At 37.3% G+C, this 25569-nt stretch overlaps 1 protein-coding gene across 1 annotated transcript in view; it reads left to right on the forward strand.

Moving 5' to 3' along the window:
- Window positions 1-21793, forward strand: part of LOC149143462 (synaptotagmin-5-like) — a 276493-nt gene extending 254700 nt beyond the window's left edge. Inside the window, exons 9-11 of the mRNA XM_089448796.1 lie at window positions 5355-5550; window positions 5666-5767; window positions 21311-21793. Of these exons, the coding sequence (XP_089304922.1) occupies window positions 5355-5550; window positions 5666-5767; window positions 21311-21502 (490 nt within the window). The 3' untranslated portion in view covers window positions 21503-21793. The remainder of the gene's footprint in view (window positions 1-5354; window positions 5551-5665; window positions 5768-21310) is intronic.
- The last annotated feature ends 3776 nt before the right edge of the window (window positions 21794-25569 follow it).

Here is a 25569-nt window from a genome sequence, read left to right on the forward strand (position 1 = left end):
TGGTGATGGAGCCACCGTGGAGAATCGGTTGAAGCAACATGTCTTCAACTGAGTTCAGCTACCTCATGTATCATCTTATTAGAGATGATTCATGCTCTTATTTAGATAAGTCAAAGTGTTGACTTCTATTGTAAATGTACTATCTCTCTCCGTGTTGAACTATTGAAGAACATATAAGAAGAATTGATGAAGGGTTTCCCCACATTAGGGTTTGTCCTTGGCTAGTGCCACATCTTGAGTCCTCTTGTCTTGGCTTGTCTTTTGCGATTTATGTTTATGTTCTATCTGCAATTTACTATTATGTTAATGTGATTGCTAATTTGGAAAAGATATTGAGCTAACTGTGAAAATTGAAATAAATTGCTTTAAGCATAGAACATACCTAAACTTAACAAAGCGCTAGGGAATATGACCTAGGGTTTCAAGGCCACAAAGGCCTGTCGCAAGCCCTTAGAGAGTTGCGGCTAGAGGAGAAGGGAGGAGGAGGAGAGGCCTAGGAGGGCTAGCGGAGGAGGGCCGAGGGGGAGGAGGCCAAGGGAAGGAGGGCCAAGAGGAGGAGAGGCCTACGGTAGGCCTAGGGAGCTGCGGAGGAGGCTGCAAGGCCTTTTGGGCTTGCAGCTAGGGCAAAGAATGGAAGCCATAGCCCCTAAGGATCACAGCTAACCCTAGGATGGCTAGAAACCAAGACGTTGCGGGCTAGAGGAGAGATGCTGAGGCTTTGGAGGGAAAACCGGGGTTGGAAACCCTGAAAACTTTGAAACCCTTACCTAATTTTTTATATGCTTCAGCTCTTTGATTTTCTCAAAATCCTTCCGTGGGTAGCCCTGCAAAATTTCCAAGAGACTAGATCTTAACCTCAAGGGCCTAGATCTAGCCCTTCTCCCACTTGATCCATTGATTCAACCTGCAAAAATAAAACACCCAAACTCCAAATATATACAAAATATCTAAAATCCCCAGACCTAATTAGCAAAATAATTTACAATATAAATTTACAAAATTATTTTACAAATTATACAAGGCTTTCAAATAGATTTTGAGAATTTAATTTTTTTATTATATTTTTCCTTTGAAGAATGACAAGAAATGTTTCAAAAAATTTATGCTCACTATAGCCTTAGTGAAGATTTAATCCACTATATAAAAACTAGAGATCCAAGCAAAATGATTCTTGCCCACATTCTATGAACTTGGAGACCAAGGATTGAGTACCTGCAAACACTATGTATTATCTCAAAATAATCACATGAAGCACAACATAGGAATCTCGTAGTCAATACATAGCATAGATCAACGAACAAGAACACCTCGAGTTGTACCCTAAAGTCTTTTATTATAGCAGAATAATAGTTCCTAGTGGGACAATAGTTTACAAAAATGCTTCAACAACAATATTCTAAGATCTTTTAATCTTGCCACTTGATTTTTTATTTTTGAGGAATTTTCGAATTTATCATTTAATTCCATTTTAATTAACTCAAAATTAATTATTTTGAGCTAATTTCCTAAAAAATTTGGCTTTGACTTAACTACCAAGGTCCAAGGGTCCAAATTTTCCATTTGGAGAATTTATTTTCCTAAGGCAATTTAAATCTGACTCTAATTAATTAATTTTCTGGCTTAGGATTTAATTTTATTTTTGCTAGAAAAATTAATTAATTTACATAGAAGGGGATTTAATTATTTTTCCAACCCTCTAATACATAAGATTTTTCATTTACAAAGACTCAAAGAGGGAATACACATTTGGCTTAGACCCTCAAGACACATAACCTATCTGCGACACAATATGATCTAGTAAACCAAGTTATTTGTAATAAAATAATTAAGCGAACTAGCTTAAATTATTCTCAAACCACTTTTACATAAGACTCAACCAAAAACACTAAGGCTCACCTAATAATTCGACAATAAATTTTCACCCTAGCTTTGGGGTTTAAGCTGGAATAAAAAACTCTTCTAATTAGTTGTGGTTAGAAACACAGGTAATCGACAAGGTTAAAAAACCTCCTAGGATGGAATTCATCATCAAATTATAGGCTTACCTAGGTTTTACATAAACTCAAGGTTTTACTAAGATCATTTACATTACATAACTTGCAGAATGGGATAATCATGACACATGGATTGCTGATATTTGATCCGATCCTTGTTGAAAACTTTTGTACTTCCGCTTTCCTTGGAACTTTGACAATTTGAGTGCAACAGGGTCCACCCCCTTGGCTTTATCTAGGAGAGAACTTAGACAAAGAGAGTTGGGATTAAGTGACAACCCTTTCTCTAAGATTTTCCACCAAGGCCACACCTAGTGGGGTTGAGGATTTTTCCCACATTAACTTAGGTGTGTAAGCGAGGCAACAACAGGACCTTTCTTTGCCTTCCCTTTGGATGCAAGGGCTATGTTCTCCTCCACTTTATCAACCTTTGGCCCTTTGCTACTACTGTTGTTAGTACCTTGGACACGACTGAGCCTTAGCTCCTCTTGTGTGAAATTGCTGCATAGGCATTCCCAATCAAGGAATTTATCTCATCCACTAATTCCTTGAACGAATTTTGTCCACTCTTTGGTAAACCCCTTTTAGTGTTATTTGCACAAGTTCACTGTCCTCTTGTTTCTCACCTACTGCTGCTAGCTCATCACAGACATCTCGAATTCTTGTGAGATAAGGAGTCACGCCTTCACCCTTCAACATTTTTGTGGTCCTCAACTTCTCCTTGAGAATCATCTTCTGATTCTCTAATGGATCCTGGTATAGCTTCACAACGACATCCCACATTTCCTTTGTTGTTGCCTTTTCTGCAATATGTTCAATGATATGATCCTGCACTCCATCTAGGATCATCCTCTTAGCCTTGGCCATTTATTTCTTATAGGTTGCCTATTGTTGAGGCTCTATTGGTACGACAATAACACTTTCCACAAACTCCTTTAGTCCATGCTCATCCAATAGAAAATTCATCCTAGCCTTCCATACACCAAAGCTAGAGGCTCCATCAAGTCTATCCTGATCTCTAAGACTTGTTGTGGTCATCTCTGTGAAAACTCAAAAATTGGGAAATAAACTGGAATTCTCCTCTCTTTTCTGCGGGCCTTCTTTTGCTACTTGCACTTCCTTGGAAAATGCACAGATCTTCTCCTACTTGCCTCTGGAATTCCTCCTTCGGTCCTTAAACTACCTGTAACACCTCAACTAGGAAACTTGCTCAACCTTCCGAAAGTCCTTATCTGGAACTCGATCTGACCTCTGACAACTCTGCAAACCCTCTTTCGACAACTCACAGTCGATTTCTGCTTGCTCGCACTAGCTATTTGGCCTCTCTGTAGAAATATTTTGGCCTTCCTACTATTGCTGCTGGGAATCTCTTTCGGAAATGGCTATGTTGCTTCCTCAATCACTATTTCTTTGGCCCAAGATAACTTCCTTGCCTAATAACTGCATTGGATAGATCAATCTACCAAGGAACTCACTCTCCCTCTTCGATGTGTCTATCTCCATCCCTTCAATCTACTCTTATAGTCTATTGTTGGATCACCAACAACCATGATTAAATCGTTATCAAAATCTAAGATCATCTCAAACTTGATCCATGTGAATTTATAGAGATTTCTCGATCTTTCTCAATTATTTTGTTAATTAATCAAATTTCCTAAGTTAGACTCTATGTCACAAGGTTCGTCAAAATTTAACCATAAGGTTTGAATTTTGGCGAACCTTGAATTTTTTTTTAGGTTTGGCGAACCTCATCGAAGCTCAGCTATTGACCAAGTCCATAGATCAAAACTCATAACTTCATGTCACAACTCAAGCTTGTAATTTATCCTTGCAGTTTCCAAGTTTGTGATAGCATTTCTTATGTTTATTGATGTTGATTTATTACTATTTTATCCTATAATTCATTTTAAATTAATATATGTGTATATATATAGACAAACTTAATGGCGAACTTCATCTGAACCTCATCAAAAAAATCAAACTCAAACCAAACCTAATCATTTTTGAACTCGAACTTGAACCCGGATCATGTGACATTGGTTAGACTTAGGCATTTTTTAGTTGTTGATCAATTAACTTAATTGAGCAGTCTCTAGGTGTTTTCTCCCCAAACGTTTTCTTGGCTTTGGAAATCTCATGTTCTTTAGCTTCTCCAACACAAATAGAGACTAGAACACCTGTTCGATGCTACCAAAAACTAACACTATAAGGGTCACCCACCGGTAGTGGGTAACACCGTAACACTACCATCATCAGAGCCTCATATTTTTGCCTCTCCTAGATAGTGAGAGAAAGGTCACACTAGACTAGGGGAAAGTGATAACAGCCAAATTGAAGCAAGGGAACAAATGTACAATTAAAAGTAGTCTATCATCTAATTCAACCTGTGATCCATACGTGAATGCCCTTAAACATTAAATGAAAGCACTTGCCAATACAAAATTGGTTAATGTACCTCATACTAGATAACCCACCTTCATTAGATGAGTTGGCTAGATGAAAGAACACACTAACCGGAGGGTGGACGAGAGGCTTACGAGACTGGCTGTCTGTGGATCATGATAGGGCTGCTGGATGACAGTTTGAAACAATAGGAGAAACAATTTCTCGTAGGGGTTATCCACATATGAGTGGGTAACAGTTCCATTTTTATTGGATTTAAATTCAAGCATAAAGTTATGAGTTAAATGTTATTCTTTATAGATATTATTTGGCATTCTTCGAGGAATGCCCTTGTAATTCCCATATTTTTAATATTTACAAACATATACCTGGATGGGTATTAGCTTTGGTTCAAAGAAAAAGGTGGCGACTTCATGTTTTGCAGAAAGAAAAAACCATGATTTAAGTCCACCAAGACAATGGTGAGAGTGGTTCTTCAGCTTAGTTTTGAAGCAGTTAATAATTTAATTAAAATGTATTGGATCCTTTTTTTATTGGATTTAAATTCAGGCTCAAAATTATTCGAGTTAACTATTGTTCTTTATAGATATTGATTGGTATGTTGCAAGAAATACACTTGGCATTTCCGTATTTTTAAGATTGATACATATATACCTTAGTGAATATTAGCTTTGGTTCGAAGAAAAATTGGGTGACTTCATGTTTTGCAGAAAGAAAAAGACTTGCTTCAGGTTCTCTAAATTGGCTGGGTTTGCAGTCACATGACATTTGGGAGCCACTCTCTTTCTTTCGCTAGCCTCCTCTTGACATTTAATGCACCACTGCCATGTTGCCCATAGAGGAAAAAATTATGCATCGTCTTTATTTGGTGATATTTTATGCATTATATTCCTATGGCATTAACAGATTTAGTTCAAATAACAAGACAAATTAATGGTACTGTTTTAAATGGTACAGTTATCTAGAATTGAGGCCAACCGGGGTCTTGGATGTGTCCTTGATCGAGGCAACAGATTTGATGAATACTGATATCCTTGGCAAATCAGATCCTTTTGCATTGTTGTTTGTACGACTTAAAACAGAACGCATAAAGCGGAGCTCAACAAAGAAGAACACTCTACATCCTGTCTGGAACGAAGGGTTCATCATTGAGGTCTATTCTATCGTTCAAGCATTGTATTTTGTACAAAATTTAATGTGAAGTTCATTTATATTATTCTCTTTTCTTAAATATTGAAATATTGTAAATTGTTGGTATTGCTTGCCAGGTAGATGATCAGGATTCACAGTACTTAACAATTCGTATGATGGATGAGGAAACTATAGACAATGCAGAATGTATTGGAGAATCCAAGTTCCCTTTGAAAGAGGTATCATCATGTTCCTTATCTGTGTCCCATATTTTCCTTCTCACATGAATATGTGAGGTGTATGACTATCTGGCAGGGGTGATCACTGGAAAATCAAAGTTCTGTTTGTCTCCTGCACTAGTAACAATACACCTAATATTTACAAAATAAATTGCATAACAGTATCAATCTAGTGCCGTTCGTTTTTTCATAGTACTTATATTAGATCAGAATACTCGGTAGATGGATTGTATCCATATATTCTATGGAGGAATGCGTAACTAATTCTAGGAGCTCCCTAATTGGGAGGTGTTGTTTGGCATTTTCTATTGCGTGTTTTAATGCTCTGACAAAACATCTAATTGTTCATGACATCTTCCCTGCTTTTGAAGATACTTTCTTTTTTAGAGGTTCTTTTGTTTGCTTCATTAATATGATATTATAAAAGATGTAAAAAAACATTCTTCTGGATTTAAAATAGAGCCACGACATGGGGAAAGGAAATCATAATTATTTTGTTGATGCATAGTGAAAAGACATTGAAAAATCGAAGAGCCAAACATAAGTATAAATATTTTAATGATTGTAAAAAGGTAAAGTTTTGGAGCAGTGTAACACCTAGAATCTCACACATACAATTCTCATATTAACTTCGAAATTTGTTGATTAGGCTTGTTTATTTGGGGCAAACCTTAGGAGGAACATTGGTATGGCAGCTTCTAGCAACACACTTTTTCCTTATTCAGGTGTTCGATGCTAAATTGTCCTAGCAGGAGTACATTTAGTTACAAGCAATCTTTCTCGTCACCAGCTATTTTGGAAGTATGCGCATGCATGAAATGTGGCTTTACAGGCATCATTCTTTTGATTACAAGCATCCTTCTTTTGATTGCATGCATCATTCTTTAGTTACAAGCATCCTTTCTAGTTACCAACTATTTTGGGAGCATGTGCATGCATGCAATGTATCTTTACATGCATCATTCTTTTGATTATCTTTGGGAAGTTTTGGTGCATTCCCTATTTTTAGACATTGTTATTGTTAGTAAGTTTTTCTAGAGCATTTATTGAAATGCATGCAATGCATCTTTACATGCATCATTATTTTGATTATCTTTGGGAAGTTTTGGTGCATTTCCTATTTTTAGACATTGTTATTGTTAGTAAGTTTTTCTAGAGCATTTATGTCAATGAATTGAGGACTTTTTTTTTTCAATTGTGATTCACAGTCATTGATTGGCTACTACATCCACGGGTAATAATCTGGCCAGATCCACCTGAAGGGATCTACCAGCGGGCTTATCTGGTCAGGCTTAACCACAAGGGCATCGAGGAGATTTGACCTCATGACCTCCCAATTGGCAAGGTACTTAGTAATGGGAACTTGACCAATTTGTTGATTTGTGGTAGCATCGGATGTGCTCTAGCCATGAAAATTGGTGGAGGCTAAAACGCATGAGATTTCCAAGACCCAAAAATGGCTTGGGAAATTCCACCCAGTTAGAGAGATATTAAAATAATTAATACTTTTAATGGAGTTCCTAAGTCTAAACTTTGAAAAATTAAAATATTAATGGGTATTAATATAAAACTGGGTGAGAATGTTCTAAATGACATGGATCAAACCAAATCTAATTTTCGCTGTTGATTAGAGACTTAATCTCAACCGTTGAAGACTCAACAAGAAAAGTATAAGAGGAGGCTTGAGGGTTAGTTGGAGATACACCAAGATTGATCAGTCAGTTCGATTTTCTGGAGCAGGTTTTGCTAAGAAAATTCAAACAAGTGATCTGAGTTGCAGCGAGGGGTAGTGAGTACATAGCAGATGGCAGAGATAGTGCCAAAGGGTCAGTGCAGTGACTGAGGAGGCTACACAGAGGCAGCAAGAGCCACGCAGAGGCAGTTAGAGACTGCGCAGAGGATGTGGGGCTTGCGTGGGTGACACAGAAGGCCAGATGGCAGAGAGTTGACGTAGAGAGGCAAAAGGATGACACGGAGGGTTCTAGAGCTACGTTGAGGCTAGCAGGGCTGACAGAGAGCCTTGGAGAAGCGCCAAAAGGATTTTCGTGGGATAGACTTGCTGAATATCTGTCTCCAAGAAGAGGTATTATTAACGTGTAAAAATCTATGTTGGGTGAGCCAGTTCGGCACCCTTATTGTACTCAAGAAAGATGCTTAATAATAAAACCCTCAGAACTGCTACACCGGTTTTCCCAAGTTGGGTTTTTCCTGGGACGATTCTCCAAAAATAACGGTGTCCCTTGTGTGTTTGTCTATTATTTCAGTTGCTGATCTGTATATGAGTTAGGGTTGCATTTGGGTTTATTTTTCAATATTTATATGTATAAATAACTTGTTAAAGGAATAAACAAGTAGGAGAAATAAACTAGATAATGCAGTAGGATTTCTAACGTTTAGACTTAGAAATTCCAACTTAGTATCAGAGCGTTGCAGATCACAGGAGGACTGAAGGCATCGACATAATCAGAAGTATTTGCAGTAGTAGCAGTTGTCCTGAGAGACAGAGTTGCTCCTAAGCAGAAAGCAACAGAGGAGTGACGCAGAGGGCCTGCGTCATCATTTCGAGCTAGAAAGAGGGCTAGTGCAGAGGCAGAAGAGGCTCACGAAGAGCCACGTCATCCTACTCAGTTAGGTAGGCTTGACACAAATGGCCAGAAGAGTGATTCAGCCTTTCCCGAGATTGCGTAGAGCTGGAGACTTAGTTTCTTCAGTTGCTAGGGCATAGGGAGTTGTGGGCAGATTGTGGATTAGGAAGCTAGTGGGGTGTTGTTGTTGTCAAAGAAGAACAGTACCTAACGGGTCAGAACCAAGGTAGAGGGAGTCACTGCCTTGATGGATTTCTAGCCAAGAAATTCAGATCTGAGTTGCAGTTGCAAAGAGGATCAGAGAGGAGCGGATCGACAGTTGGGAGGGAGTCTAGGAGAGAACTTCTAGAAGGGAAGTCAAGACTTAGAGAAGTCCAGAAGAGGAGTAGAGATGGCAACGAACGGACTGAGGAATTAGGACAGGTTGGATGCGGCCTCCAACTTTGTCATCTGGAAGGCCAGGATCCTGTTTGTTCTGGATAGACATCGCATCAAGGGCTTCGCCTTGAGAACCGTGGCTATCCCAGTAGACCCAGCTAATAATGAGAAGTATGAGGATGCAATGGCGACAACAAAGTGCATAATCCTTAATGGGGTCAAGGATCATGTCATTCCACATATTGCCAAGAAGAACATGGCAAAGGAGATGTGGGATACTTTGACGACATTGTATCAGGGCACTTCCATTCAGTGGAAGATGCTATTAGAGAATCAGCTGACATCGTATCAGATGCAGAAGGGGGAGAAGGTAAATCTATACCTCCTCAGGTTACAGGAGATTCGGGACCAACTTACTTCCATAGGGGCCACACCAGATCAGGAGTTCATGGTGAGGACCACCCTGAATGCAGTCTCCAAGGAGTGGGAGACATTTGTCCAAGGCATGTTGGGTAGAGCTATTCTTCCAGGATGGGAAGAGATGTGGGAAACTCTTTGCCAATAAGAGATTAGACGGTTGACCAAGGTGGGAAATAGCAGCGAAGGAGGTCGAATCAAGAAAGAGGAGGAGGATGCGGCTCTGGCATCTGCGGGATAGCATAGGAAGAGGAAGAAGAAGGACATTTCCAAGGTGAAGTGCTTCCATTTTGCGGATCTGGGTCATTATGCAACCCAGTGTCCTGGGAAGAAGAATAAGGGAGAGGCTTCTGACTCCAAGGCAGCTCCAACTAAGGCGGAGAAAGAAGTCAAGATGGATGATGACTGTGCCATGAGTGCTCATGCACCTCTAAAGAAGAAGTGGGGAGACATCGAGCTGTAGTTAGGAGGACTACAAAAGATGTAGGGGCAGTATCCTTGAGGTACCCAAACTCTTGGATCATATCTGACTACAGGAGCCTCGAATGACAGTAGCTGATGATGGATGTGGGTAGAAGCAAGATGCGATGGAGAGACAAGGCAATGCTAGAGTGCTAGTGTGTGTAACACCGCAGTGGGGGTTGCAGCAATGCGAGAGGCACAAAGGTGTTTGCAACAGTGCGAGATGCACAAAGGTGGTTGCAGCAGTGCGAGAGGCACAAAGGTGCTTACAGCAACGCAGAGGGAGCACGTGATAGAAACAGAGATAGCTTTAGCATCAGAAGGTTTCCGGACTGACAAGGATGTCAGTAGTTGGGTAGATCAGTTACCTATTTCTCGGTAACTGAGTTGCGGTGTAGCAGTTAGTCGAGGTAGTGCTATGGAAAAAATGATGTAGCATGTTGAGAGGGAGTTGTAGTACAGATGTGGTAGTGGCAGTGGCAGAGCCATGAGCAGCAGTGCAGTGGATGTTGGGCAGCAGGCCAAGCATCAGCATAGGTACCGGTGCGGGAGTATCAGTGTGATGTTCAGTGGTGGAGCATTACTAGAGCACATTCCTCACTAAGAGAGAGTGTTGATTTGTGGTAGCATCGAATGTGATCTAGCAATGAAAATTGGTGGAGAGGCTAAAGCACATGAGATCTCCAAGACCCAGAAATAGTTTGGGGAAATTACACCTGGTTAGAGAGATATTAAAATAATTAATATTTTTAATGGAGTTCCTAAGTCTAAACTTTGGAAAATTAAAATATTAATGGGTATTAATATAAAACTGGGTGAGAATGTTCTAAATGACATGGATCAAGCCAAATCTAATCTTAGCCGTTGATTAGAGACTTAATCTCGGTTATTGAAGACTCAACAGGAAAAGTATAAGAGGAGGCTTGAGGGTCAGTTGGAGATACACCAAGATTGATCAGTCAGTTCGATTTTCTGGAGCAGGGTTTGTTGAGAAAATTCGAACAAGTGATCTGAGTTGCAGCAAGGGGCAGTGAGTACATAGTAGAGAGGCTTAGATAGTGCCAGAGGGTTAGTGCAGTGACTAAGAAGGCTACGTAGAGGCAATAGGAGCCACGCAGAGGCAGCTAGAGACTGTGTGGGTGATGCAAAAGGCCAGAGATTTGACACAGAGAGGCAGAAGGCTGACACAGAGGGTTCTAGAGCTACGCTGAGGCTAGCAAGGCTGACGCAGAGCCTTGGAGAAGCGCTGAAAGGATTTTCCTGGGACAAACTTGTTGAATATCTATCTCCGAGAAGGGGTATTATTGCGGTGTAAAAATTTATGTTGGTTGAGCCAGTTCGACACCCTAGTTGTACTCAAGAAAGCTGCTTAATAATAAAACCCTCAGAATTGTTGCACCAATTTTCCCAAGTTGGGTTTCTCCAGGGATGATTGTCCAAAAATAGCGGTGCCCCTTGTGTGTTTGGCTAATATTTCAGTTGCTGATCTGTATATGAGTTAGGGCTGCATTTGTGTTTATTTTCGATATTTATATGTATAAATAACTTGTTAAAGGAATAAACAAGTCAGAGAAATAAATCAGATAATGCAGTAGGATTTCTAACATTTCAGACTTAGAAATTCCAACACAATTAAGCTATCCCTTGGGGCTAATGATTTGATGACTTATTATTTTTAGTAATTTTATTTCTTGTAAGTGAAAATTTCAGTAGAGTGGTTATTTTTAGTAGGAGGTGTTCCAGGGAACACATGGCAAATCAGATGACATTTATTTCTCTAGAGGCACACGAGTTGAATCAAACTATTTTTGTCTACCTGCATGGTAGTGCTATTTTAAACATCTCTATTTTTAAACATGGTATTTATAGTAAGTTCTTCCACAGATATTATTTTGGCATTCTGAAATTCCTACTTTTAGGAGGCTCAACTCGAATTTTTGAGGTTCCAAATGTTTCAGTAGGGGTAGCTTTTATTTTCAGCATGCCTATGTTTAGGCAGTAACGTGATGCATACAGGGTGATGATAGGTCGAAGAGATGTTGCCATTTTGTCAGATGTGTGAAAAAAAACATTTATGTAATTATAATTTGATGAGCATGAAGATGTTGGCATGTGTCTTCTTGTGGGAAAAAAACATAATCAATAATGTAAATAATATTTTGTAGCTAAGATATCTTTGGAAAAGATTTCGCCTTATCCATTCACAGAGTAGTTTAAGTGGAGATCATTTATGGAAAAAGAATTAACTGTCATCCACAAGGTGAGTGCACTAATTAAGGTGAATACATGCAATTATTTTGAGCTAGACCTTGTCTATGTAGTTGTAGTTAATTTCACTTTGCATGTAGCCTTGTTCACTCACATCCAAAGGTAATTGTGCCTTGCATGAGAGACTACTTCAGTTCTAGTTCAATTTGACATTCGGTTAAAGTTCGCATGCATGGCTATTCCTGATCAAGGAAGGTGCACTACATAAAAGAATAAATACTTACTTAACTAGTTTTAATAGAAGGAAGAAAGGGTTGGATCCTGCAATTTCATTCCTTCTTGTACTAATAATCCATTCTCGGTCCTTCAGATAAAATGAGTAGTTTGGTCCTCATCTTCTCTTTTGTTCTGTCATCTTGATTTTATCTTATCATTGTTGCAATTCTATCACTTGATTAAGTGTATCTGTTTCATAGGCTATGTGGATTCATTCTTTCGTTTATCGTATGATCAATTGTGGTTTGATCCCCAAAGGTTCATATTGTTAGGGTTGGGCTATGTGACTTGATAGAGTGCCCAATTTCTTCTTATGCTAGAGTTGGTCTTGAAATAATCAAGATAGATTGTATGTAGGGTTCTTTCTCCTATGGGTTCTATTGCTGCACAAACTAGTAGGCCTTGTAAAGAGGAAAGACCTATAGGGTACAATAACACCCTGAGACAGAGGCCCACTGTCACCACATTCTAAGCCCCTTTCTCTTGTCGAATTTTCACCGATGAGAGGAGTCCCAGTATTCCTCACTTGTGATAGATATGTCTAAGATAGGTTTGGAGTGAGGCAAGGTTGCTCATTCAATGGAAAGATTCAATGAAAGTGCGAGCTTTGGGAGAAGCTAGTAAGAATTTCTGAGAAAAACCCCTTGAAAGGAAGACTACACGCGACCTAGGGTTGAGATATTTGATGATATATGAGTTCATCCAAGGTCAAGGTAAGAAAGAGAAAATGCTATGAATAATATACTTCAACAAGTACTAAAGCACAAGCCTTGAAGAAATCCCCAAGTTGAAGGATTAACTTCTAGGGCTCCCACTTGGTGTGATGACTAGGGCATCAAATTTACAAAGATCCCACCATAGGAATTGCATCAAAATGTGAGGAACACTAGAGGAGACACTAAGGAAGAGATCTATCCAATAAGAATTGAAAACACACTCCTTTGATGGAATTCACACCAAGCCCTAGAGAGGCCTCCTTATCCTTAAGGGGACGAGGAAAAGAGGCAAAAGAAAGGTGAAATAAGAAAGGTTTTTCAATGAAATGTGATCATCAAGGACTTAAGACCCAGTGCCTACCTATTGGGAGAATTGGAGTGAAGGATAAATCAAGAAATGGAAACTTTCTCTTAAAGGAGGCTTAGAGAAACAACTTCGCGATCCTTACATGACAACTTTAGACTTTTATGCTTCGATGACACTTGTTATGGACTTTCAAGGATGTAAATGCAATTAATCCTCTAGGAAAATTCATTCATTCATTATCTTACTAGTAACACGAAAAATTCCCATATTTTCAATGCTTCAAACAATTTTTCATTAGCTGGGGCACAATGGCACATTAATAACCATTAGAAAATATTCCATGCTTTAGACATTCATTAAATCAGAAATATAGCATTAAAAAGGAACTTACAAGAAAATTAAGTATATATCCATCCACAAAAATGCCAAGAAGAAGCTCCAAGAATGATAGTGAAAATAACCAAACATCAAAATTCATCCAACTCGTCCAAATTCAACCACAAATTCCAGGTTCGAAATTCTCTAATGAGAGATCGAAAATAGAAAGTGTGATGATAGAATGAGGCTAGGCCTCATCTATTTATACATGATCTATGAGTTCAAAAATGAAAAGATAAAGCCCCTCCAATGCCTAAAATGTCTAGTAACCCACCCATGGTTACAAGCCAACCATGATAGCTCACAAAGTAAATTGAATAAGCCTTCTTAGGTCCATGCTAGGATGATGTGGAGGTCAAGAAGGGAAGCATTGAGGCCTCATGTGCTAGGGATGAAAGTGAGGGCCTAAAAATGGTGAGGGGGATGCCCACCAAATGCTGCAAAACATCTCCAAACCCCTATTTGGGCTATGTAGGCTCCAAATGGATCTCATGGGTCTCCAAGTGGCTTGTAATCAAGTCAATGCTCCATCAATGAGGGCTAGAAGATGACACATGCTCTCCCATATCTCCCTAGGAAATACAAAACCTCCTCTAGGCTCTAGATCAACTGCCAAGTGTTAGGTGCAATGTGTATCTGGCTGGGTAATGTGGTTCAAGTGCATCATCATCATTGTATAACTAGGACACCAACAAGCAAGTGGTGGTGCTGAAGAAGCCCATGGTGTGACAATCAATTCTCTGCATGGCTGGAGGCCCATGGCTCTCAATGCTCACCTTACAAGTGCCATTGTGATCCTCTGTAGGGCTTGGATCCCGTATAGGAAGGCCAAGTCCAAAATGGAAACCCACATACAATCTAGTATAAGATCCAATGTGTCTCCTCGAGTCCTCACCTTCCAATACAATGATTCATTAGTGAAATTGAGTACTTAAGCTTGCTAATCAAGGGAAAAAGTGTACACTTCATAATGGCATGCCCTTCCAATTTTGGGCCTTGAACATGTACTAGTGTTACCTTCCTGGGTAGGAGTGGTTAATGAAGGACCCTATTAGGTGGTTTCAACCTCTAAGGGAATGACAGGTCCATGGTACATCCATCACATTGCAGGTGTCATGTGAAATATTGGTGGGATGGAGTGGGGGCAAAGGAAAGGGTCCAAGCCACATGCCATGGTACAAGGGTAGCTACGATGAAGGAGGCCCACACCTTGGGTGTATGAATGTAGGGAAGGAGGTACATGAGTTACCTTGGCCTTTGTTTTTCCTCCCTTCTTCATTTTCCTTTTGCCTTTTATTAATTTTTTCTCATTTACTGCTCGAGGCTCAAGGGGATGAGAGCATGAAGTGTAAGATATAGCAGTGATTACCCCCCTTAAGGTGGGGCAGTTCATCGACCACCAAGGATAGGGACAATCATGGGTTCCTTAATGATGCAAAGGGACACTCATAGGGGCCCTAGGAACCAAGGTGATGGCCATAATGATAAGGAGTACAACTCATGTTTGGTTTTTTCCCACGTGCTAAATTTTATTTTCCCAGCCATCTCTTGCATTTGGTGGTATATTTCCTATTGTATGTGGCCATATTATGGTTTTAACTTTTTTTTTAGCTGCATCAACTACTGGGGCATCATTGCAGGGCTAACCCAAGGTGTGGACAAGGGGAGTGAGAGGCTAACACCTTGTGGACCTAGTGGGGAAAATGTGAAAAGGGTTTGTAATGAGTGGAGGGGAGTGAAATATATGGTGTCAGTGGTGGGACCACGCAACCAAAATCAAGGTTTCCCATGTAGTCCCACTCATAAAGCTAGCAACCAGTAGAGGAGATCCCATAGGATTAGGATACAGGATTAACCCCCCCAGTTGAGGTAAGGGAACAAGAGTACAGTCAAGGCCCGTTCTTTCCTCTGAATCCCCCCACTAATCCATGCCCAAGTGTGCCCAAGAAAAGAAATCATAAACACCTAATTACATAATGAGAAATCATACCTTTGGGATTGGATGGCCCACCTTCAAACACGCGATCATGAGAGATGAGCGAGGGCTCACAATGGCTAGCTCAGGTAGCGGAGAATGGTAGCACATCGAGCTATCAGGTGCCGGAGAATGGTAGCACATCGAGCTATTAGGTGGCTACAAGGGGTTGCTGGTTGCCAGCTGAAGACAAATCTAGGAGAGAAATTCTCCTATAGGGGTCGCCCATTGGTGGTGTGTAACAAGTTCACCTACCCAATAGTGGTTATGAGGTTGCCATGCCTTGATCTAGTGGGGTTCATTTGAATTGGATTCCCTATAGAATTTCTCCACTTCCACTTCGATCAAAATTATAAATTAGGGGCCTATTACCCATCCATATATGTAGCCCAGGAGAAATTTTTTCTCCAATAATGTATATTTTGAGCCATTCAGTAATGATCATCCCTCCATGATCCACATTTTAGAGATGATGATCAAGATTCTCCACATATAGCAACCCCTTTGATGCCTTTTTCTTCTTATATGCTCAAATCATGTTGCCTGATCAACATACTCTTTGATGATGGTGGTTCAAGAGACACGAGGTACAATAGTCGTGGTTTTGTAGGAAGTATTTTCATTTAATTTATTAGACATTTAAGTAAGGATTATGGGTTGAAGTTGGAAAATAGATCATGATGCTTGGAAGTTATAGCACTTTCCTTTTTTCACATTTGCAGTTATCTTCTCATTCTATTCAAGTGTGACCACCTCAGACCTTTCACTTTACCCTCTAGCGAGGATATGAATAAGAGGCCTAGATTGAGATAGTGTGGCCATCTCCTTCCATACTTAACACCTTCCATGCATACCCTTTTTCTGTTATCCTACCTTTTGAGTTGGTTGATGTCATTCACTTGTACCATTTCCTTGTTTGTCTCATCCTATGAGGAGAGGGGTCTTGAAATACCCAAAGGTTGTTTTTGCAGCTATGAAAAGAGATAAATAAAGAGCATGTGACAAATACTAAAATGGAAAAGGGTTGAAAATAAGTAAAGAGAATGTGCCAAATGTTAAAATGCAAAAAGGTGGCACAAGACAAATTATAATCAAAAGCCAAGTTAACTTGAGTACCACCCCCTCATGTGAGGCCATCACCCTAGTCCCATGCTTATCATGATTCATCAAAATAAAAGGGACTTAAGGAACATCCTACCTGTGTAAGTAATGAATTTTTCTTCTAAAAAAGGGATTTAAATGAAATCAATGAAAGTTTGTTAAACAAGTCAATCAAAGCAAAGGCTAAGTAAGGGGTGGAAAATGCATTGTTGAGGAAGGGTAACTCAAGTAATGCAAGTGTTCCCTTCAAAAAGGCGCTCATGGATGAAGGTCCTATATAACCCATGTATAAGACTATGACACCATTTATGAACTTCACCCCATAACTATATCACTTATTGCATTCACCTATTGATTGAAAGGTCCTAGGAACTATTCCTCCCGTGGGGCTTTGGAAACACCTAATAGGAGTAGTTGATAATCTTCCCATACCTAATTGTAACAACTTGTATAAGTTCATAAACTAATGTGAAGTTTAAGAAGGTACATGATGTGATCTACTTGTGTGGTTTATGCATTAAATATGTTTCACTTCTCACGTTTCATTGAATCTTGTATACATGATGGATTGGTCTCAAATTGATTCCTTGAGTTGTTCTTCTTGATGCGGCATAATTATACATGGTCCTTTGGAGTACACCCCCTTGTTGTTGGATGTTGGAACCTTGTTGATGGACATTGGGTGAGTTGGCAATATGGTACACTCTCCCTCACACATTTGATCATGAATGTTGTACCTTGGAGCTAGGATATTGCATGGATGAGCTTGATGTGCCACTTGGAGAGGGCATGGAGCCCCTTGCTAATCTGGCACCCATTTGATGTCATGCAACCTTCTTGAGAATGGACATGATGATAATAGGCCACCTTTTTCAAGAGGTCTTGGAGAATTTTCCCTTAATGATGTCATCGTGATGAGCTAGGAAATTGTGCATAGGACCAGACATCACACTTGATAGAGCATTTGATGACGAGGAAAGGTACATTTTGATGACGTGTCATGAGTTTTGATGAAGACACATGTCCTTCCAGTGATCAACTACACCTTTTGGGAGGAGACATGCTTCTTGGAGCACTTTTACCCTATTTTGGAGATGAAGGAGTGATACCTTTTGATGATGTGTCATGACTTTTGATGAGGATACATGTCCTTTTGGTGATCAACTCCACCTTTTGGGAGGAGTCATGCTTCTTGGAGCACTTTTAGCCTATTTTGGAGATGAAGGAGAGGTACCTTTTGATGATGTGTCATGACTTTTGATGAGGATACATGTCTTTTTGGTGATCAATTGCACCTTTTGGGAGGAGACATGCTTCTTGGAGCACTTTTAGCCTATTTTGGAGATGATGTCAGCTTAGTGATCCCATTACACACATGTGGTACTAATGGAGCATTTATGATGGACGATCTCATGTTTTATCATTATATCTCTATCTTAGAGGAATTTTTGGTGATTGGTTTGCAACCTGTCCACCTTGTAACATGGATTATTGAAAAGCACTTGGTTACTCTATTATAAATAGGGAGTAGACCGTTTTATCGTTATATCTCTATCTTAGAGGAATTTTTGGTGATTGGTTTGCAACCTGTCCACCTTGTAACATGGATTATTGAAAAGCACTAGGTTACTCTATTATAAATAGGGAGTGCTCTACTCGCTTGAGATCATTCTGAATTGGAGAGTTATCACTTCTCTTAAGTTGTCTTTTATCTCTAACTCACTATGGAGCACTAGTTGAGCAACTTTTCTATTGGAGACTTTATGGTGTGGATGGTTTTCTTTCATGGATGAATATTAGTGAACTTTGATGATACATGCTATTAAATATGAATTATCTTTGTTTGATCTTGTTTATAGCCGATAGATAACGAATATTAAATATGTACCATGATCATGCTATTTTTATCTCTTAATTCTTCCCAAACAAGGTTTTCATCAATTTCTTTTGATGTGATTTTCTTTTGATGTGATCTAGGTTTAGCTTCGTCCATTATTTGTTTAAGCGAATTATCTTTGTTTGATCTTGTTTATAGCCGATAGATAACGAATATTAAATATGTACCATGATCATGCTATTTTTATCTCTTAATTCTTCCCAAACAAGGTTTTCATCAATTTCTTTTGATGTGATCTAGGTTTAGCTTCTTCCATTATTTGTTTAAGCAAATAAAAGTAGCTGATAGATAAGGGATATTAAAATGCACCATGGTCATGTTATTTTTATCTCTTAATTCAACTTGAACAAGGTTTTCAATGTTCTTTTGAGGTGACCTAGGTTTAGCTTCTTCCATTATTTGTCTAAGCAAATAAAAGTAGCCGATAGATAAGGGATATTAAATATGCACCATGGTCATGTTATTTTTATCTCTTAATTCTTCCTGAACAAGGTTTTCATCAAGTTCTTTTGAGGTGACCTAGGTTTAGCTTCTTCCATTATTTGTCTAAGTTCATCAAGTTCTTTTGAGGTGACCTAGGTTTAGCTTCTTCCATTATTTGTCTAAGCAAATAAAAGAACACTAAAAGAACACTAGGGTTAGAGGATTAAGGGATACATGTTAGCTTCGCTTAGTGTCTTTGAACCCACATTCATCTCTTTTCTTTTATTTGTTATTTCTAGATTCCATTAGCCCCAAATTGAGAAAGACATTAGCCTTATTTCTCCGGTCAATCATTTAGCTCTACAAAACTCATTTTTTTGTCCTAGGGTAAATTAGGGTTTAGTTATAGCAAAATCATATATTTTTAGTATGTCATTTAGCAACACAAAACTCATTTTTTTGTCCTAAGGTAAATTAGAGTTTAATTATAGAAAAATCATATATTTTTAGTATTCATTGTCTTAAATGTTATTACCCTAGGATTAGGGTTTGTTTGGAATATATTGGAAAAACAAGTGTCATTTGATATGCATTTTCTAGCCCTAAATGAGGGATGACTTCTAGGGTTTAAGTGTTTCTATATGCCTTTTAAACCAAATTAAGAAGTATTTTATTCTCTTTTATACTTTTATTGTTAGCCCTCTGTTTTCACTTTATTATCACAGTTTCTGGGGCTAAATTTGATGTTGTTATAAATTATTATATTGCTGCAATTTATGATTTTTCATGTTAGTTTAGTACAACCAAGCATTATTTCTTGATTGTGTGTTTGGGGACTTATTTTGAGCCTCTATTGGTTGACCTATTTTTTAAAAGAGCCATAGGACCCTTTGAACTCAAATCTGGAATTTACTCATAAATCCACCGAAACCCTAACTGCTAACTTTATACTCCTCGGTTGTAAATCATTGTAGAACCTTTGAGAGACACTTAGCTTAACTTGATTGGGTTATGTGATCCCTAAGATTTACTAAGAAAGCCTCTCTTGTATTGGATTGTGTCCATCACTAAAACAATGGGAGTGACTAATGGGAGTAGTCACTGAGGTGACAGTGGTAACTTTCCTATTGTTGTGCATTGTTTAGGTCACTTAGTGAGATTTTGCACTAAGGTGTTAGATTTTGTTATAATGGCCCATTAAAGGGCAAATTTTTTATTGACACTTTTCTTTCCAATGTAAAAGAATATAATATTGTTGTGCATTGTTTAGGTCACTTAGTAAGATTTTGCACTAAGGTATTAGATTTTGCTACAATGGCCCATTAAAAATGGAAAACTTTTTATTGACACCTTTGTTTCCAATTCAAAAGAATATATAAATATTATATATGATTGAAGATGAGTGGAGGTCCATGATGATGAAGTGACAATGAAATTGATGAAGCGTATATTACTAGCAATGACCCATCTAAACCCATGTCCATGTCCGATATGCACCTCAATGTCACGAAACTTGAGGTTACTGTCCATATGCATATATACTAGCAATGACCCATCTAAACCCATGTCCATGTCCGATATGCACTTCAATGTCACGAAACTTAAGGTTACTGTCCATATTCAATGCATTGTTTTGATCCAATGCACCATGACACATACATTTAATGTAAGTGAAGTATGTGAAGAGTTGATGAATTGTCCCCACTTCTATCGAGCCTGTATCAAGGCTGTAGAATGCAACTCATTTCTCTCAAGGCTGTAGAATGCAACTCATTTCTCTCAGTGCAATCACCACTCTATAAAATGTTATCAAGGCTGTAGAATGCAACTCATTTCTCTCAGTGCAATGACCACTATATAATGTTGTGTCCGTTCATTAATGCAACTCATTTCTCTCAGTGCAATCACCACTCTATAAAATTTTGTGTCCGTTCATTATGTTACATTGTCTAGTATGATTTTTGTGCATACCATTTACTTTTTATCTACACCTAATTTAATAGTCAGATTGATAATGCAACTCATTTCTCTCAGTGCAATCACCACTCTATAAAATGTATGTTGTGTCCGTTCATTATGTTACATTGTCTAGTCATGATTTTTGTGCATACCATTTACCTTTTATCTACACCTAATTTAATAGTCAGATTGATAATGCAACTCATTTCTCTCAGTGCAATCACCACTGTATAAAATGTTGTGTCCGTTAATTATGTTACATTGTCTAGTCATGATTTTTGTGCATACCATTTGCCTTTTATCTACACCTAATTTAATAGTCAGATTGACATATCAATAATATATCCAGAATGTACCATGAGTACATACAAAACTAAATTGATGGGAAAAAAGCTTTTACATGAAACTGCCTTTGTGATTAGGGTATACTGATTACTGGATCTACTTTCGTTGCTGTGCAGTTGAAGCCTCATGAGCCAAAGGAACTATGGATGGACTTGGTGTATAATCCAAAAACATCGGCACCCCAAAAGTCACGCGGAAAGGTCCATCTACTAGTTATATACAAACCTTACGAGCAAGATGAGAAAGAAGAAAGAGGATGTGATGAGAAATCTTTCAAAAGCTCAGAGGATGATCACAAGCAGAGCTAATTTTTCACGTGTTGAGATCCATATTCATTGTATATTGTACGTAATATATTTGTATGTTAATATCCATTTCGTTTTTTGCAATCATATTTCCGAACAATATATTTCAGGCAAGTGAGATGGTAAAGGACAGGTGAGATTGACAGCAGAAGTGAGCGAGTTCAAGACTTGCACCCACTGGTAATTAAAATTTTATGCTGACCAGTAAAGATGGTATTCAATATTTGGCCATCATCGATGGGTGCATTTTTATGTTATATCCCATAAATAAACTTTGTGATACAGTTGCGCGAATTCGTTTTGTTTGATGATTTCCGCCAATTCTACTTTTAACTGCCCATTCTTTTCTATATAGTTCATTTCATTTGTAGTGAATTTACGATTAAAAAAATATTGACTTCCTAGGAAATACACGTTTGCTTAAACCATTTCCAATACTACTCTCCACTTCACATGCTCCAGGTGAAAATACTGGAGTGCTGAAAAGCACGATATAGCTGCATATATTTGCATATATTTTCTTGGACGTTAATTTGCGATTAAAAAAATATTGACTTCCTAGGAAAATACACGTTTGTTTAAACCATTTCCAATACTATTCTCCATTTCACATACTTAGGTGAAAATACTAGAGTGCTGAAAAGCACGAGATAGCTGCATATTTTCTTTGAAACCAATGAAGTTTTTTTCTTATGAAAAAGACAAACAATTACAAAATTAGGGTTTTGATTATAATTGGATTATAAATTGCAATGTGGATTTCAGTGTTTTATATTGAGATTAGAAAATGAGATGTTAAAATTAGTGTATTAGTGCCTTTTACATATCTTGAAATACAGAACAGATAAACAAACTATCGGGAAGTCAACAAGCACAATCTATATAGCGGATAGGATTCAATATCCAAATCAAACCCTTAGATGATTTGTTTCTGATTGGAGAGAACTCAATATCCAAATCAAAATCGAAATCCTGAGTGTTTTGTTCATTTCATGATATCAAATGATTTGTTGCTTGTTTGGATGCAATTCAATAATCTTATAATCTTATTATTTCATTCTTCATTCTTCCTTGTAAATATTTGAGAATGAAAAGAAAAGAATGGATTGAAATAATGAACAAAGTATGTTCAACCATTTCATCATCAACAAAGTGTGTTCATTCATGTCTTTATCATGGAAATCGAAATAAGAATTTGGAATGTTAAGGTTGATTCATGTACATCCATATCATAATCATATCATCATTATGGATATATTTATTTTAATTTTCACGAGTGACCAAACTTGGTTAATATGGTTTGGGAAAGAAGCATACACGTACTTTTAAAGTGGAAGAATCCAGATATACTAACTTCAATTTAGAATATGTGACAACACATTCTAAATTGAAGTTAGTATGTCAGGATTCTTCCACTACGTGTAGGTGGAAGAATTATGTAATGTAGTTTGATAAAAATTTTAATAAATTTTTTAAGTTAAAGGTGGAAGAATTATGTAATATAGTGTGATAAAAATTTAATAAATTTTTTAAGTTAAAAATTGACCGGCCAAATCCTATTTGTTAAAAAAATGATATAAAAACCTTAATTTGAGTTATATATATATATATATATATATATATATATATATATATTTGTTGGTTACCATTATAATCGAAGATATATATATATATATATATTTGTTGGTTACCATTATAATCGAAGAGCATATTAAATAACTCATAACCTAGATATACCAATAACATGTGGCTATACCAATAACATGTGACTTAGCCAGAGGCCAGATTTTATGAAGATTATAATCCAAGAGCATACTAAATAACTCATAAGTTAGATATTTAAATAACTCATAACCTAGATATACCAATAACATGTGACTTAGACTTAGCCAGCCAGATTTTATGAAGATTATAATCCAAGAGCATATTAAATAACTCATAAGTTAGATATACTAATAACATGTGACATCGAAGAGCATATTAAATAACTCATGAAGATTATAATCCAAGAGCATATTAAATAACTCATAAGTTAGATATACCAATAACATGTGACATCGAAGAGCATATTAAATAACTCATAAGTTAGATATGCCAATAACATGTGACATCGAAGAGCATATTAAATAACTCATAAGTTAGATATGACAATAACATGTGACATCGAAGAGCATATTAAATAACTCATAAGTTAGATATGCCAATAACATTTGACATCGAAGAGCATATTAAATAACTCATAAGTTAGATATGCCAATAACATGTGACATCGAAGAGCATATTAAATAACTCATAAGTTAGATATACCAATAACATGTGACTTAGCCAAGGGCCAGATTTTATGATTACAACATTGTATAAATCCATAAAGATTTTTGAACTACAATATTTTAGATACAAAATAATTCTAATCATTGATAAACATGTAGTTAGGTAAGTGATTTTATGATTACAACATTGTTAGGTAAGTGATTTTATGATTACAACATTGTATAAATCCATAAATATTTTTGAACTACAATATTTTAGATACTAATTATTGATAAACATGTAGTTAGGTACATAACAAGTTCTCTTTTAAGATTTGTTCCTAGAGTTGATAGAATAAATAATAGGGCATCCTAGAGTTAATAGACCGAATAGTAGTGCATAAATAATAGGGCATCCTAGAGTTAATAGACCGAATAGTAGGGCATAAGTTGAAAATTGTGTCAAAATAGTAGAAATTACATACTAATTTGTATACTTATTTTATAATCTAATCCAAAATTGTCTATAGTAGTTGCTCATGAATAGTCATATGTATGGAATTAAGAAAAATTAACATTTTGGCCTTCTAAGTAATTTTCAAGATGTGAGTAAAAAAAATTCACTATAGCTCTCACGGTCCCATTATAGTCACTATAATGACAAAGGATACTATTTAAAAAAAAATAACTATAGCTCCCACAGTCCCATTATAGTCACTATAATGACAAAGGATACTATTTAAAAAAAATTAACTATAGCTCACTATATTAACAAAAAAAATGTATGCCAAATATACTATAATAACGATCTCCAATAAGCACACAACTAACCGAGATTGGTTTGGCAGTAGTTCTTCCTCAATGAGGGATAATATTTCAATCTCAGGGCACTATATTCACAAAAAATATGTATGCCAAGTATATTAAATCCATTGCTGTATCTAAATTATGAAGGGGAATTATGAGGGGGTTACTATATTCACAAAAAAATATGTATGCCAAGTATATTAAAGGCATTGCTATATCTAAATTATGAAGGGGGATTTGAATTTTAGGTGGGGAATTTTTAAGTTTTGCAAAATTAGATGCATATCTAAATATAATTTTACACTCCCAAATAACTTCCTTTGTTGGATATACCTTCCATTTTATCTCGCACTTAAAGAGTTATTTTTTGTTGAGATTCTTCGCCTTTTACTTAAGGATTACCTTTATTTCTAGTATCAACTTTCCCACTTCACTAGTGAGAAGTCCTATTTGAGTAATAACCTTATTGCCCCATTTCTTTGAATATGATACATGAAATTATCATGAAGTCTTCCATTACGATAAATGTGAAATGCATAATGCACATCACCCACCTACTTGCACTCTATAGAGGCATAATACTTGGGTTGAAGCTTTTTGTTGCCTTATTGATGGGGATGTGTTGAAGGTAGAGTCTTCACATGCAAACAAGAATGAACTACATCATGTACACCGGCTAGAACACAGACATTACACATAAGAGGAAGGATTGGGAAGGAATTCCAACCTTCTTTACATTAAGTCTTAGTGTGAATTTATACATTATGGAAATGGTTAGAGTAGTAGTACTAGCTCCAACTAATCACTCATTATATTTACTTTGTACATTTACTTCTTATTACATGGATTTACATATACTAAGTGTGACCACTATTACATAGGCCTAAGAGGCCCCTCAACATCCCCCTCACCCTCAATTCCTTGCTCATCCCTGGCAAGTTTGTAGCAACACAACTATGATCTATTTAATTTTTAACCTTCACCTTCAATTTGGTAGGTACTTGCTCATCCCTG

The sequence above is a fragment of the Pinus tabuliformis genome, chromosome X (genome assembly GCF_031772625.1).
Source record: "Pinus tabuliformis cultivar Carrire ecotype Pingquan chromosome X, CPIR1, whole genome shotgun sequence".
NCBI classification, from domain to species: domain Eukaryota; kingdom Viridiplantae; phylum Streptophyta; class Pinopsida; order Pinales; family Pinaceae; genus Pinus; species Pinus tabuliformis.